The sequence below is a fragment of the Poecilia reticulata genome, linkage group LG8 (genome assembly GCF_000633615.1).
Source record: "Poecilia reticulata strain Guanapo linkage group LG8, Guppy_female_1.0+MT, whole genome shotgun sequence".
Taxonomy (NCBI): domain Eukaryota; kingdom Metazoa; phylum Chordata; class Actinopteri; order Cyprinodontiformes; family Poeciliidae; genus Poecilia; species Poecilia reticulata.
This window is the reverse complement of record NC_024338.1, coordinates 25,778,287-25,791,392: the sequence shown is the minus strand read 5'-3', so window position 1 is coordinate 25,791,392 and position 13,106 is coordinate 25,778,287. Positions and strand designations below refer to the sequence as shown.

General features: G+C 40.6%; 1 protein-coding gene across 1 annotated transcript; it reads left to right on the top strand.

Annotated features, from left to right (window-relative positions):
- The first annotated feature begins 709 nt into the window (after positions 1-709).
- znf281a (zinc finger protein 281a) lies at positions 710-11,473 on the top strand. Its single transcript, XM_008417033.2, has 7 exons — positions 710-886; positions 3,051-3,493; positions 6,223-6,324; positions 6,571-6,694; positions 7,652-7,735; positions 7,836-7,954; positions 8,046-11,473. The coding sequence occupies exons 2-7, from the start codon at positions 3,095-3,097 to the stop codon at positions 9,594-9,596; spliced, it is 2,379 nt and encodes a 792-aa protein (XP_008415255.1). The 5' UTR covers positions 710-886; positions 3,051-3,094; the 3' UTR covers positions 9,597-11,473.
- Positions 11,474-13,106: the final 1,633 nt, after the last annotated feature.

Here is a 13,106-nt window from a genome sequence, read left to right as displayed (position 1 = left end):
GGATGAGTTTGGCTAGGTTGAAGCCATTCACTGTAAAATCTTGGATGACAATCTTTTTCTTTCACTTGGAAAACTTAAGATGGATATTAGATTGGTCTTTCAGTACAATAATGATTGGAACACATACCTGAAAAGCAGCAAAGGCTTGACTAAAGAAGATTTATATAGACACCAGTATTCGTACAGCTGCAACACTGGCTATGCGAGGCTCTGAGTCTGTGCTGAAATGCTCCAAAGTAAAAGTATGTTTCATATCTTTACCTATAACAAAATGATGGTCAATACTTAACTTCTTTTATTTACAGAAATCAATTAACTTTTGATGGTATTCTAATTTGTAGATGTTTGTAAAAGGCACAGAATTCCGAAGAAAACGTTGGATCAATTTGAAATATCGCAAAAAATCGAGCTCTTTTGAAGAAAAATGTCCAAAAGTTAAGAAGTAWTTATGATTCAAGACTTTCATACAGTAATGTAGCTTACTTTTTAAATCAGTCGGAAACCTTCGTGTTCAGAAGCCAAGGGTTAAAGATTTTCCAGATTGATTTTTTTTAGATTTCTTTGTCTCTTTGCAATTATATAAAGGGATTATTATAATATAAAACGTAAAAAATATATATAATCTATGTTAATGCTAAAATATCAAAGTGATTGGTATAAAATAAGAATAGGGAGAACGCCTCAAAGTAACAGAGTACAAAAAACGAGAGTGACTTTCGGGTTTTGCTCAGGACGCTCCTGCCTACCCGACCCAGAATGCTCTGCGCGGGCCAAGATGGAAGAAGCCAGCTGCAGCAGGAGAACAATGTTTGGGCTGTAGATATTAAAACGGAGCGGCTGAAGGTGAACTAAGCGGACCACAGCAGCGGGTCATGGTCCTGCACCGGTAAGATAAATATATACCAGTTAATGTTTTGGGCTGCTGCGGTTTATAACTCCAYTATTACCGGGACGAGGCAGAGCGCAGCGCTGAGGGGGGTTAGCTGCTGCTAAGTTAGCCGCTCTGTGTGTCGGGACGAGCATCATTGTTCGCCGAGTTTAGTTGGGCCGTTTTGTTTTGGGTCAGTCCTGCTTGTGTCTCTGCATCACTTACAGTCCAGGAAACGGAACCGTTTASATAATGAAGCCCACATGAGAATRAACACATTCACTATTCTRTTGGTTTTAAGTGCAAGCCGGCTTTCACCCTTCATCATCCTCCAGTTTTCTTAATGGTTTTAAGATCTTGCTCTAATTAAACATGTCTAAATCTAACRTAAAAGTAATGAAATTGCGAACTTTAACGCGGATTCATATCTTAATTTGATTAGGATGCTTTAATTGYAGTTTTATACGTTTCTTGTCGTATTTTAAGGAAGATGAGCTGCTCTCATTGCCTGGCCATATTAATTATTGGCATCACAAAGAAGCAGGGCCCCGCAGAACTGCTGAGCCGAAACGGTTAGCAGGGAGCTAATTCACATCCTGCAAGGCTGCTGGTTTATGTTCTGCTGCGCTACCAGCTCTCAGCTGATCTACTGAAATACACCAAAGAAAATAGCAGTTTAATCGAAGTAAAAACTGTGTCGTTTGCTTTTCCTTCTTCCAAACTTGGTTTGGAGCAGGCGGTGTTGCTGCTAATGCTGCAGCAGAGATGAAGGCATTTGAAGGCAGTCCGACTGAATTATTTAGGCATTTTAATATCAGATTTTCTATTCATACTTAGAGAGTTTGTTGGGCAAAAACATCAGATTTGTACCCCTTTCAGATTGTATATTGTTGTATCACTCTTGTACTATAAAAGTTATACCTCTGCTTGTCTAAAACCTTCAATTTATAACCATATTTGTTAGAATTATAGTCGGTTTGCATAAGTGTTTATATTATTTACAGTAACTTGCTTAAGTAGATTTCCTCGATTCTTTCTGTTAAAAAACTCCAAAGAGATTAGTTTAAAAAAATACTTTCATAGGGCAAAATCAGAGCAGACAATACATATTTTTCATTTATTTGTGTTTCTTTAGACAAGAGTTTAACTTTCTGCAATCTGTTATTACCTTAATTCATAATCTTGGCAAATTATTTGCAGAGTGAGCATCTTTATACTTAAATGTTGAAAAAAAAACACATACAGAAATTACTCATAGCTAGGTTTCTTGCACCTCCATGAAAATAATTTTAAAACTTTTTCCTGTTCAGTTTCTAAAAGATGAAAACCTGAATTTCTAGACTCGTGTGCATAAACTAAAATTTCAATAACGGTACTTTGAATGCAATGTATGTTCATAAAATATTTTTAAAAAATTAAGCATCAAACGTAATTGTATCGGCTCTAATTTTCAAAGATTATATTTTGCTAAATTTATCTTAAGTTTTGTAGGTAAGGATAAACTAAAAGGCGGCTGTGTTGCACAATTAACATTTTTACTGTTTGTTCAGCCACAGAAACATTGTAAAAAAAAACTGTTATTATTACTACGTAAGATTGACTTCTGAAAAATCAAAAGTAGCTAATTTCAGTTGAAATATATGCAAATCCTGCATCCAGGGACCTTTCTGTTGGTGCATAAGCTGGTAAACAGTCACTATGCTGCAGTGTGTGTGTGTGTGTGTGTGTGTGTGTGTGTGTGTGTGTGTGTGTGTGTGTGTGTGTGTGCACTCTCATTGACAGATAAGCTGGTACAAATAGGATGACTGGGTCAGACGGTCGGTCCTATCATAAAGATTACCACACAGTGGTCCTGTTGCTCCTCACGGTCTCATGTTGCCGGTGGAACGCAGCGGCACTGACTTTTGTTTGGCCACTAAAGCCGGACATAAACACTTTATTGAAGCAGACAGATTTAAGTTCCTCTTCTTCTTCACCTTGTTTTCACACGATCCAGACGGCCGCTCTTTGTTGACCCACAAAACGTCGATTTAATCCGACTAAGCACCTAGTTGCTAGATCAGAGGCCGTGGCTTTGATTCCTGAAGACCAAGCTTAACTGGTTGTTTGCTGACAGATTGTGTGTCTGAAACGTGTTATTGTTGTTATAAACATGAGCTGCTGTTGTCGTTTTTTCTCACAGGATGAATTTCTGTCCCGTAGTCTTCCTGCCCACCAGCCTTCAGCATGAACATCATTCAAGATAAACTAGGGAATGAATTCCTGCGCTCCAACGGCAGCATGGACTCCAACTTTGGCGCCGGCATGATAATGTTCAGCCACCTCCCTCCGGTGGCCAGCTTCACCCGGCTGTCGGCGCACTCCGTCATGCAGGAGCTTCCGCCGCAGGACCTGATCCTGAAGAAAGAGCGGGACTCTCCGGACTGCACCATGGGCGGCCACCAGGGCGGCGCTGCTGCGGTGGGAGACTATGTTCACGCCATGGGCATCAAGCAGGAGAAGCAGTCGGAGCACGATTACCGCCTGCCGCTCTACCCCGGAGGTCTGGGGCGGAGCGGGGAGGTGCTGGAGGTGACCGTCGGTAACCACCAGAAGCTGCTGGTGTGCGACCTCAACATTGGCAACGTAGGTGCAGCCGACGGACCAGGAGAACGAAATGGTTTCAGGAACACAAAACGCTCTGCTCTGAAAGTGGCAGCAATTATTCCACATTTAGTTTTTTTAGTCAGATTAGGCATTACTCTAATATTTTTACATATTTTCTGAAACTCTTAATCTGCTGATCAGCCCTGCAGCTGGCGATTGTCTGAGATGCTTAGAAAGGCTTAAAAGGTCGTGGCTTTAGCAGAACTGTGCTGCTCAGCTGAATTATTCACAAGGTTCCTTCACAATGAGAAAAGCCTGGGATTCATTGTTTGTATTCTCCAGGTCTGAATAAGAATGAAAGCAAAAAAATATTAGTATTTCCAGACTTTGTTTCCTATTCCATTGTCTGGATGGTGTATCCTTCCCTCCTTCCTTCCTTCCTTTCTTTCTGTCTCCTTCCTGTTGGGGCTGAGCTGTAAAAYCTGTTTCATGATTTGACAAGATGCACACACGGACGCAGCAACGTCTGCGCCCTGTTACGTCAATAATCAATTTATAATAGCAATGTAACTTCCTGAATTTGAATCTAATAATGACATGCCTAAAGACTCCCACCCCTACTGACTTGTGTTTTTTCCTTCTCTTTTATTTCTGTCCATCTGTCCTTCCTCCCTCTCTCCTCCGTTATGTCCCGTCTTCYTTTCTCTTGAGCGTTTCTGAGCTCCTTTTATCTCTTTGTTCATTCATTTGTTCTTTCCTTACATGATTTATGCCTCCWYCGCCTCTTTATCATTCCTTTTTCTCATTATTCCCATAATTATTTCATTTTCTTTCTTCCTAACATGTCTCCTTTTTGTGACCTTCCTTCTCTTTACTTATTTCCTTTGTTCTTACCATCCAGTTTTGAGTTTTTTCGTTGGTTCAAGCCCTTCCCTCTGTACAGGCATTTACCATAAACTACTAGAATTATTTTAATTTTATATTTTAAAATAAAATGGTAAAAATAGGAAAAAGTATGGATTTTCTACTTTAAGGATTAGTTAGAGTCCTGAATTTAGCAAATTAATTTGGTGAACTAAAAGATCCTTTGTGTGTTTGATCYATAAGCAGCTCTGCTCTCTGGTTGTTCCTAAACCCTGCATGATATAAAATGTGTTCACCATGAATTATCAGCCAAATATACAAGAAAATGTGAGACAAACAAATCTTAATCTGTGACAATAAAGATACAGAAATAAATAGTATAATTCGGTTATTAATCTGTCCTTCACAAAAACTCTTAACACAACAGAGATTAGAAAATGTATCCTGACCCTGACTAAACTGGTTCTTCTTGTGAAACCAGTTAGGAGACCCGAATTGTTGTTGGTGGAAATGCTCCAGTTGAAGCCGTTGCTTATTTTGGGGAAACTAACAAAGCATGATACTGCAGCAGTTACAAGTTCCTGCTATTCAAAGCCATTATTATTATTATTATTCTCATCTTTTCATTTTGCATTTAATATTTTAGTATAATCTGCAGCTTCAAAGCAGAATTTGCGTCTGTTTTCCRAAAGGAAAAGCTTTTCTTTTTCTTTTAATACTACACCAGCGTAGATAGACTGATGCATTTCATCCTGCACCGTAGTTTTCTGCAGAAATTTTGAATAAACACAATTAAACATCTTTTTTAATCAAGATRTTTATATTAAACTGAGACGTATCTTTCTATTAAAGAAGCAGCCACACTCTTCCATATTTTATTTTATTTTTTTAAAGGGTTACATTTAGTATAATCTTTGTCTCATGACGTCATTCATGATTTTGGTGCAGTGCAGGAGCTTGTGTGAAACTAACTTATGGAGACATAAATCTCCCGCTGGCTTCAGATGCAAAGCAGTTTCTCCCTGAGCAGAGGGGTGATGTCATCCGGCCGCGGCGTGAATGAGAACGTCTTTGCGAGGACGCAGCTGTCTTGTTTGAGTTTGCACTTCATTTCAGACGTCTTTTGTGCTCATTCAAACAGAAATACACACATCCACACTCTGCTGACAATAGTGAGCCATCAGAGGTCACGAGGCCTGAATATTCAACAGGTTCAATTATTGTCTTTATTTAGGGTTTTTTTTTATTTTTTAGAAGAATTATGTTGATGTGTTTAAACACAATAGATCTGACCTATCAGACTGATGTTCTGCAGCACTGCTGCAAACAAATAATGCTTCTTGGAGAACTGGAGAACTGCTACTGTTCAGAAGACGATATATATTTTGTCCTAAAGCTACATTCCAGTTTCCAGTTTAATAAAAAAACAAAACTTGTTGTAATCATAAAAAAAAAAAACATTACACTTGTAATTTATACTGTTTTCCAAGATGATGTTAGTTTTTTTGAATTGCTTAAGTCAGACATTGGACTCGGTGTTTGATTTCACTCTAAACATTTGACTGATTTTTAAGATGAGCAGGTGCAGCAACATTTGTGCTTTCAGTCTCCATATGGTGACAAGGAGAAATGTGCAAGCTGGGCAATATCTGGAGSAAACCTGCTCTCCTCCCCTCTGGATGAAAGTTTTTGCCAGAAAATAAATMGACTAGTTATTGTTTTAAATGCCTCAATCGGTTCGAGATGACTCCACCGCCCACTCAGTTCATATTTTTGTCAGTGTTTTGTTTGCCAGAACTACAAATATAAATTTGTTGCCTTAATAGTTTTAGACTAAAGAGCCTCAACCTTCTTTCAAGTGATTTCCTTGCTCTCACGGCCCTCTGCCTTTGTCGTCTTTGCAGCTGTCAAATCAGTTGGAAAAAGAGGCCACCGGGAGGAAAGGTCGGAGGTCAAACATTGATGGACATGAGGGTAAACCTAGAAAGAAGAGAAGTGAGGCAAAGGTTTGCTTTCTATTTATTCACTTGTCGTCAATCCTCGTTCTTTTTTATTTTTAGTGTTTTCTGTCACCTGTTTAATGTTTTTGCGCTGTAGCTTTCCGTCAGCTTAATCCTTTATAAACTAAGCGTAAAAAACGCGGGGCCTGTTCTGTAACGTTCAAATCAGTCTGTAAGTATGAGTTGCAACTAATTAACCTGGGATTTTACCATCCATTTGACCTAATCTGTTCGTCTCTGTCTGWSGTGCAGCATTCAGTGATGGATGCAGACGGTGGCGGTCTGTCTCCAGGAACAAAACCTCACATCTGTGAACACTGCAGTGCATCCTTCAGGAGCTCCTATCACCTGCGCAGACATGTCCTCATCCATACAGGTTGGCGTTTTCAGCTTTCTTCATATTTCCTCCAAGATTTGCCTTCATAAAATTATATGAATTGTTTTCTTCTCTTTTCAAATCACTGGAAAACGGCTACATTTTGTGTTATTAACCATCAAAACGAGATGGTTTGATGTTTTCATGGCTTCAATTCTAAAATAAATGTGTAAAAATKTGAAAATTTAATCAAAATCCCAAATCTTTGTTTTGCACCACTGCTGCTTTGAAGCAGTCTTTTCCTAAGCTACCATCTCATCAGTTTAATCAGGTAACTTGTTTGGACTCCATCTGATATTTCTCCTGATTCTAAACTACCATGCTGGCATTAGTTATTTAAATGGACAGGATAGCATGTTGTGTCTTGAAAGAAAAATCAAACTCGCTGGGAATTTGAATTTTGCTAGACGGGTTGCCTGTCTTACCACTAAGACAGGCAACCCTGAGGTTGTTGCTCAGGGTAAAACAAAGTATTTTAAAGATCTGGATGTAGATCATTCATTTGCAGCCCTTAGTTGTAATGTTTTACTTTTGTCATTTAATCTCTTGTTTCCCATGTGTGGAAGTGTTCAGCTTGTCTTTGTGTCATCAGGAAGCTGCCAGTTCAGTGAGCTAGAAAATAGATTTCAAGAGTAAGAAAACTCAGAGGTTTTKCAYAGCTGGTCACATTAGATAACTCTGGTGTTGGTGTTTTGTGCTCCTCTTTTACTCAGTTTAAAAGTAGCTAAAGATATAAATCAYCTTTAGGCGCTTCTGTTTTTGGGGGAAAGTTTGCAAATTTGAGTTGCAGTTAAAGCTGAACATAAATAATCAWYAACGTGGGAAATGCAAGTGTTACAGCATTAAATGAACTCAAAGAGTTTATATTATGTGACAGATATTAATGCACAATATCTCTGGAGAATATGATGGAAACATTGTCGTAACCTTATCGTTCTCCTGTGATTTTTACACAAGGTGAAAGACCTTTCAGATGCAGTCAGTGCAACATGAGTTTCATCCAGAAGTATCTTCTCCAGCGGCACGAGAAAATTCACAGTGGTGAGTAATTAGCAGAGATTATTAGATCACCCGAGGCTCTGGCGTTGCTCAGAGCAGCCAAAGATCATTAACCTTCCCTCACGCTTTCCTCCTCCTCCAGGAGAGAAGCCATTTGGCTGCGACCAGTGCAACATGCGGTTCATTCAGAARTACCACATGGAGAGACACAAGAGAACGCACAGCGGAGAAAAGCCATACAGATGTGAGACCTGCCAGCAGGTTGGTGACCCTAATAAAGCCTCGTCTTTGCTGGGTATTTAACATGAATTACTGCGGCTAATAAAGGCTACATGGGGTGTTTCTTCTTCAGTATTTTTCTAGAACAGATCGACTTCTTAAGCACAAGAGAACCTGTGGAGAAGGCATTAAAAAGGGATTGGATCCTGGCATGATGGATCTGGGTTTTGTGGACATGGGACAGGGCAGCTATGGAATTACTCAGGGAAATGTTGGGAGCACTGGGAGGAAGAAGGGAAAGTCGAAAAGTTCCACAGTGGGAGGCGAGCGCAAGAAGAAGAAGGGAGACCCGAAGGAGTCGCATGTTCACGGAGTTGTATCTGGAGGTTACAGCATCTACGAATACTCTGTGGAGAGTCCCACTGTGTCTTCTTCTACTGAGCCAGGACCCAGCATGCAACAGGGTCACCAGGGTCAAGGTCCCAAGATGGCCTTCAAGAAAGCTAACCGGAAGAGCCTGACTAAAGCAGGTCTGGGTCAAGTTAAAGCTGAAATGTTGGAGCAGGGCGACCTTGGCTTGATGCAGAGCAACGAGACTAAGGTAGAATCCACCAGCAGCAACTACGACGACGCCATGCAGTTCGTTAAGAAGCGGCGCTACCTTCAAGCAACAAACAGTGCAATGCCCTCTGGTGCCGCGGTGGCAGGCGGAGGCAGTAGCGAYTACGACGTCAGCGTTCATTTGTCCTCCCAGCCGTCCTCTCTTCAGGGCGGGATTCCAGGCGTAATGGACAGCGACGGTTCTCTGAATCTGGAGAAGTCAGGGATCACCGATGAGGTGCTGCATAGCCTCCTGGACCTCTACACCCAAAAACCCGACATTCATTTTGACATCGGCGACCAGCACGTGCAGCTCAGCCCCGCCTCAGCGGACGGATCTGACGCCAACGCCCCCAGCCCGTCTGGAGACAAAAGCTCAATGATGCATGAATACTCCCGCTTCTTGCTGCAGGCTTTGGAGCGCACCAGCCACAGTGCCGGTTTCCCACTGGGACCCGGACCTCTTCCTTCCTCAGGACCCTTCACCACTTCCCACGCAGGAAATCCCCTCTACGCCGACAAGAACATCTACAGCGCGTCCCATATGGAGTGYGGCTTCGTCCAGCCGGTGGCTTCGCCTTCGCTGCCCTCCTCAGTGCCAAAGTCTCACTTTGCRATGCTGAGCTGCTCATCCCCTCAGCACAGCTTCAACCTGAGCAGCCTGGAGGCCCCCTCACACCAGCAGCTCACCCCTTCTCAGGAGCTCAGCGAACAGATGGAGAAACAGCACTCCACCACCCCTCCCTCATCCTACCAGATCAGCCCATCCGACCTGAGTAACCAGAAGGAGCATCCGGCAGCCAAGAGCGACTCGGCGGCCGTCTACCCTCTGGTTCCCTCGCAGGATCTGGCCTCTCTGGACTCCTCGAAGCCTTCCTACCAGATAGAAAACTTCGCCCAGGCCTTTGGCTCCCAGTTTAAATCTGATGTTCATGGTTTGTCTTACAGCACTGACTCTGGTGGGGAGGTGGATCACAGGATACGGACGCCTGTGTCGGATTTCTCAGGGTATAGTTTGTTATCTGATGTCAATGAGCCAGTAAGTACAGGTTCCAAAACACCAACCAGCCAAAGCTACAGATGAAACCTGGCAGAACATTCTTCAATGGTTGTTCTTATTTTAATCTTTTCTGCTCCTATTTTATTAATCTTATTTTTTGTGACATGTATATTTTATTTACACTGATGCTCTGTCGTTATGCCTACTCCTCTTCATGCAATAAGCCTGCAAGGTGTCCTGCAAATGCAATTTGTTTGAAAGAATCCRATATGTYGAGTTTGCGATATACAGTTGATTGGTGTCATAGCGGCGCCGGTAGGTCGGGTCTTTTATTTATGACATTCAGAGAACCTTTCAAGCATTTCATTTTTACCAGAAGCAATGGATCTCGCATCCAACGAGGTGATTCAACTTTAAAATAAGACATGATGGCAGGGAAACGCCCAGAACTGAAGCGGCAAAAAAGGAAATATTAATAATAATAAATCAAGTTGTCAAAGGTGTTACTCAGGAAAACGTGGGAGACCAGAAGCTCACAGAGGACAGGGAGCTCACTTTTCAGAAGTGCATGTTTGTGATTTAAAAAAGAAAAAAAGATGTTTCTTACTTTTTGTGTCTTACATGTTGAATGAGTGTGACCTGAAATGGACTGCTGCCAGCTCACTTGAACACTGAAAACACTTTCTACTTGGCTATATAGAGATTATGGTACTTTTATGTCAACGTGAAGCTAGTGTTTTCTTCAACAAGGGCCACACACATGGATATCTATATATATTTATAAGAATATATATATATAATATGTAAAATAAGTCTTGTAGGGTTCTGCCATTGGAAGTAGAGGGAAGAATAAGTGCTGGTTATTGGACTAAATGGTCCTCGTTCTATTTTTGGGGATGTCTTCTTCAGCCAATAGGTGTCGCTGTTGGACAGCAGTAGAATGGCCTTTTTTCCCCCCTTTACTGTTCATGACATCTTCCTCTTATTTATCTAAAAGTGTGCGATCAGCACTTTGAGCTGCTTTCTCAYATTGTTTTAAAGTACCTGATCGAATCAAGAACTAACACGAGGAATTACCCAAGTCTTTGACAGTTGCTGTTGGGGCGTACGCATGCAGGGGGGGTCGGGCTGATTGCGGGCTGGGGCGGCCTTTCGTTTCCGATGAAGGACGTAGAGAGTCGATGGGTTGGAAATGTCTTACTTATTGGGGAGGGTTTAGCTTAGGCTTGAGGGTGGGCTTTTTAAAGTAACGTAATATTTAATCGGGATAATGTAAACGTAATTACAACCCCTAGTTTTAGTTGCCTTGATACCAACCTTAGCGGCTTTCGCAGATTTTTATTAACTTTGAGGAAAAACAATGTTTATGATCTAATGTTTCTACAGCCATGTGCTGAATTTTTTTTTTTATTTAGATACTTTGTGCAAACATTATCATCCCTTTTATTAGTATCTGGGTGCCTATTCCCAAAAAGCAGGTGGGAGAAATATGTCTAATAAATATATGTACAACAATAATTGTGGAAACTTCCATATGACTGCTGGAAATGATATCTCTGTGCTGCTCTGAATGAGTTTTTGAGCCCATTTGTGCCCCGATAATACAGTTCTGGTCAGAAGTTTGCATACACCATTTTTTTTAGCAGGATTGTCCCGTTAATTTTCTCACCGTTCCGAATTCAAGTCCGATTTATGATATAATTTAGGAATCCACTTCCAAGGGCAAGATGCAGAGAAGCCAAGAGGTGTTTGAAGTYGTCAACGAGTTTCTGACATAATTCTGGATATTTGACCGGTATTCTTAGCAGAAATTGGTTATCAAACTTGGCTCTAACCATAATATTTTAAGTAGAGTTACGGTTGGGAGTCATTCCAGAAGCTTAATGTTGCTTTGTTTTATTCTTTTCCAATCAGTTTTGAGCTCCGCATCCCCAGAACCAAACATGGAGACGCGGCGTTCAGTTTTTATGCTCCGTTAATCTGGAACAAACTTCCAGAAAACTGCTGAAACACTGAGTTCCTTTAAATCACGGCTGAAAACACACCTTTTTGGAGTTGTCAGTAATAATAACTGGAAAATAGATTAATTCTGGTGTGGATTTCAACGTTTCATTGCTTCTGACACTTTTTTGTTTTGTTTGTAATTATGTTTTTATTATGTAGATCACTTCGAAATGGCTTGAGCTATGCAGATAAACTTGACTAGAAGTCAAGATTAGGCTTTCAAGAACYCTTTACCAGCTGTTGGTGTGGTTTGCTGCCAGCCTTACTGGTGAATTTCACAAAACGGGTAATATTTAACAAGGAAAGAAAAAGCTCAAATTCTTAAAATGTATTTCAAGTCATTTGGTTGRTTAACCAATCATCCTAAATGTACATTAAAACTGGGGTAAGAATGGATAAAACAAGCTTTAAACCTTAAGAAAATGCCCCAACATCAACCCTCACAAAAATGTATGGGGTATGTCTATTAAAAGTTGGGTTTCTGCCTGAAAATGGGTAACAATTATTTCAATTTAGTGGTCAAAAATCCAGCCAGAATTATTTCAGAAGCATGTTGATGGTTACAGAAAAACTGTATCYTTTGTATTTTCTCAACGCACTCGGAGATTCAGAAATGTGGAGTCCAATTCTTAATTTAATTAARTCCGTTTCAGGAAGAAAACTACAGTACAGCTTTGCATATTTATGTTTTTAGGAAGAAAAGTCTCAAATTATGAGCCTCAAACSTGTGCAGTCAAACTTGTGGACAGAACTGTGTGTTTTCTCTAAGCAATCGTCAAACATGGCAGTGTCAAAATGCAAAGCTGTTGTATCAAAAATAATGCAACGTCATGTTGAGGTAGACGACAATAATCAGCCTCACATATACCTCATTTCACTGCAAACCAGGGACAGAGATGTGGAGGTTTGTATGTAGCAGAAATGCTGTTTAAAATGTCACGTTTTGTACGATTCTATTTAAGCAGGTGTGTTTGGGGGGGGATTTTTTTGTACGCGACTCTTGTGTGAACCGCCATGACGTGTAGCTGATACCAGCCAGTGTTCAAATCTGTTAAGCGTCTCTCAGCTTCATTTTCCAATCAGTGTGTCGTTTCTTATTGTTTACAGACAATGTACAAAACACTAAACCCAACTCAATTATGTCAATTTTTATTTTACAGTGTTTCATCCCTACGAAGCCAAATTTTGTAGCTGGCGTCTACGAATTTTACATTTCACGGTCTGTTTGATGAACTAAAATGTGACTGAATGGGGACAAAACAATAAAAACTGCTGTTACCATGAACCCTCCGTTATCTGAAGTGATTTTCTWTTRCTTGGCATTAGTTGTAAGAGGCAGTGACAGAATGGCAACTGCCACTAGATGGCGATAATTCTCCTAGTAGTAGTCAAATTAATTTAGTTCTCTAGTTTTTTCCAAGTTATATTTTGGACTTTGCCTGATTTTATTACATATTATCTGTGCTTCTAGTTRTGTGGGACAATAACRGCAAACGGTCATTAAAAAAATAACAAATACAGTCATTGAGTATTTGTTTAGTTTGCCGTTATGACGGACGTTTATTCTTTCAGATAGTGGATTGAAAAAAA